This window comes from Amphimedon queenslandica, unplaced genomic scaffold (genome assembly GCF_000090795.2).
Source record: "Amphimedon queenslandica unplaced genomic scaffold, v1.1 AMPQUscaffold_13479, whole genome shotgun sequence".
Classification (NCBI taxonomy): Eukaryota; Metazoa; Porifera; class Demospongiae; order Haplosclerida; family Niphatidae; genus Amphimedon; species Amphimedon queenslandica.
In genome coordinates this window covers 129,017-131,451 of record NW_003546285.1, presented here as the reverse complement: position 1 = coordinate 131,451, position 2,435 = coordinate 129,017, and the positions used below count along the sequence as shown (strand labels likewise).

The window sequence follows — 2,435 nt, the reverse complement described above, 5'->3', positions numbered from 1 at the left end:
AGTATGCAAACCAAACAGAACTTCTTACGTTGAATGGATCCATACCCACTATTAGAGCTAAACTCTCCTTCCTTGACAATTGAGAACTGGTAAGGAAGACTGGGTGTGCTCACGGGAGCTATAGCAAACTTCAGATAACGACTAAGACCTGGTCGTCCTGTTAAATCAACGCAGTGCTGTATCTCTAACTTGAGCCGTTTGAGGAGAGGCTTTGAGAGTGATGCTGCATACACAGCACTCACTAGCACAGTATTAGCAGGAAACTCAAACTGTCCTCCTACAAGAGCAACCACTGCTGCTTCTACTGTCTCAGAGGACAATAGGCTTCCTTCTTCTACTCCAATCCTTACACCATATTTCTCCCAATTCATCAGTTGAGCTTTGTCTCCTTGAATTAAGAACAGCTTCTTCTCTGCTACCTGGACATCACTCAGACAATCCAAATTATCTATCAATTGTATAAAATACACCAGTCATTAATACTCTTACCCATTGAAGGGATCAGGTAGTTAAATTGTAATCCAATGGTACTAGTCTCTTTGATTTGACTCCATTGCTCCCTCTCCTTCATTAGTTTGGCAGTATACAATTCATTATCAGCAACTTTAGTTTTCAGTTCTAAATATTCTCTCATATAATATACACATTGATGACAATACTCTAACCTTTAGTGATCTGTTTCTCCTTGAGATATTGTTCCTCTACTTGTTTCTTCTCTTCTTCTATTTCAGTTATATAAACTTCATAATCATCAACTTTAGCTTTCAGTTTCTCATTATCTTCTACATTAATAGACTCATCTAATATTATGTACTGATGATATACTAACCAGTAATGATCTGCTTCTCTTGTAAAACCTCTTCCAATTTCTCATTCATAATAACTAGTTTATTGCCATCAACTTTAGAGCCTAAAAAATCATACATGTAGTCATAATGTCCTATTGCAACATTTATCTTATTAAAGATACATCATACATGTACATGTACCTTGTTTATTGGCCTCAGTCAGTGCCTCCTGTAGTGATACTTTGTTCTGATCAGCCACTTGTAGTTCTTGATGTAAAGACTGGATGTATCTCTGAAGCTTCATTTCCTTCTCTGTGGGATATTTTATTAGCTGATCCATCCACCATGTTCTGGTCTTGCTGTATGATGAATACTTTTCTTGATATTTCTTACTAGTGAGATCATCACCATCCAGTACTGACTGTACTATCCACTCACCAGCTTCAATATATACTGAAATAAGGAATAATAATAACATTAATAAATTTTTAAAAAGTTGGTGGTAATCATCATTATAATGTGCTGTACATGTAATTTTAATAATAATAATAATTCTACCTAATTCAATTATCATTGTTAGTCTATTAGTATCAGTGATATATGTAACTATTGGCTTCTCCACTCTTCCTTTCCATTCAAACTCTTTACATCCTCCAACAATTACTAGCCACACACAGTGTGGTGACATTGTGACTGCTGTGAGTGAGTGAAAGTATCTACCAGTAACAGATTCAGGTAGAGGAATCTGTAGACAATGAGAAATATTACTGATAAATTTTATACAATGACAGTATATACATGTACATTTGTACATAATACATGTAAATATATACATGTACATGTACATGTACATGTACATGTACATGTACATGTACATGTACATACTGTATAGCGGGTTTATTTCGAGGATAACAAATTTCACAAATTTCGTGAATTTTTGAAGATTCGCGAAATTAAATTACTTGAAAATCAATTTAATACGGTACAAGATGGAAGAAAAGTAGCAGTTTGCGAAAATTAATTCCGTGAACCTCCGGATACAGACCATTCGCAAAAATTATTATTCTCAAAATAAACCTGCTATATGGTATCACAAATCAGTATATACCACCCACACATTACGTAACACTTCCTTGAAGTCGGCAAAACATTGGGATACACGTGGCCAGGCACACTCGCTGCCAAAAAGAAGGAAAACGTTGTGGATAAACACTATAAAGAGAAAAAAACTGAAAACCAACCAAACATACAAGACTATGTGGAGAACATTTTTGCCATGATCTAACTAATGTAATTTTCTAAGAAGGCCGGTTGAAAAACCTGCTGATATAGACTATGTCCCAACTGTTTTTGCCAATAAAGAAGGGACTAACAGTGTCAGCCAAAAAAAAAACAAGCTGCCTTAGCTGATGAAGAAGCTTTTAATAATAACACAAACTTTCGTCCTCCTTTTCCAAAGAGACAACAAAAAATTGTCCTAACATGTCCACTTTTGTAGTAATTGTAGGCCTCTAGTTGTTTTCAGGACATGAGCTGTTCTTAAGGTGGGTTCTCAATATGACGCATTGCTTTTCATGCGCTAGCGTTATGACCGGAAGTGCTGTATAAACCAATGGGAGTATGCATCAATGCGTCAGAATAGAAATG

At 35.7% G+C, this 2,435-nt stretch overlaps 2 protein-coding genes across 2 annotated transcripts in view; one reads left to right on the top strand and one right to left on the bottom strand.

The window, feature by feature from the left end:
- Positions 1-2,435, top strand: part of LOC100639144 (golgin subfamily A member 6-like protein 22) — a 14,720-nt gene that overhangs the window by 2,958 nt on the left and 9,327 nt on the right. The window lies entirely within an intron of this gene.
- Positions 1-2,435, bottom strand: part of LOC109580736 (uncharacterized) — a 6,445-nt gene that overhangs the window by 1,988 nt on the left and 2,022 nt on the right. The window contains exons 5-8 of the mRNA XM_019994218.1: positions 1,347-1,533; positions 1,227-1,241; positions 830-910; positions 706-782 (exon numbers count right to left, since the gene is read on the bottom strand). Coding sequence (XP_019849777.1) covers positions 706-782; positions 830-910; positions 1,227-1,241; positions 1,347-1,533 — 360 coding nt within the window. The remainder of the gene's footprint in view (positions 1-705; positions 783-829; positions 911-1,226; positions 1,242-1,346; positions 1,534-2,435) is intronic.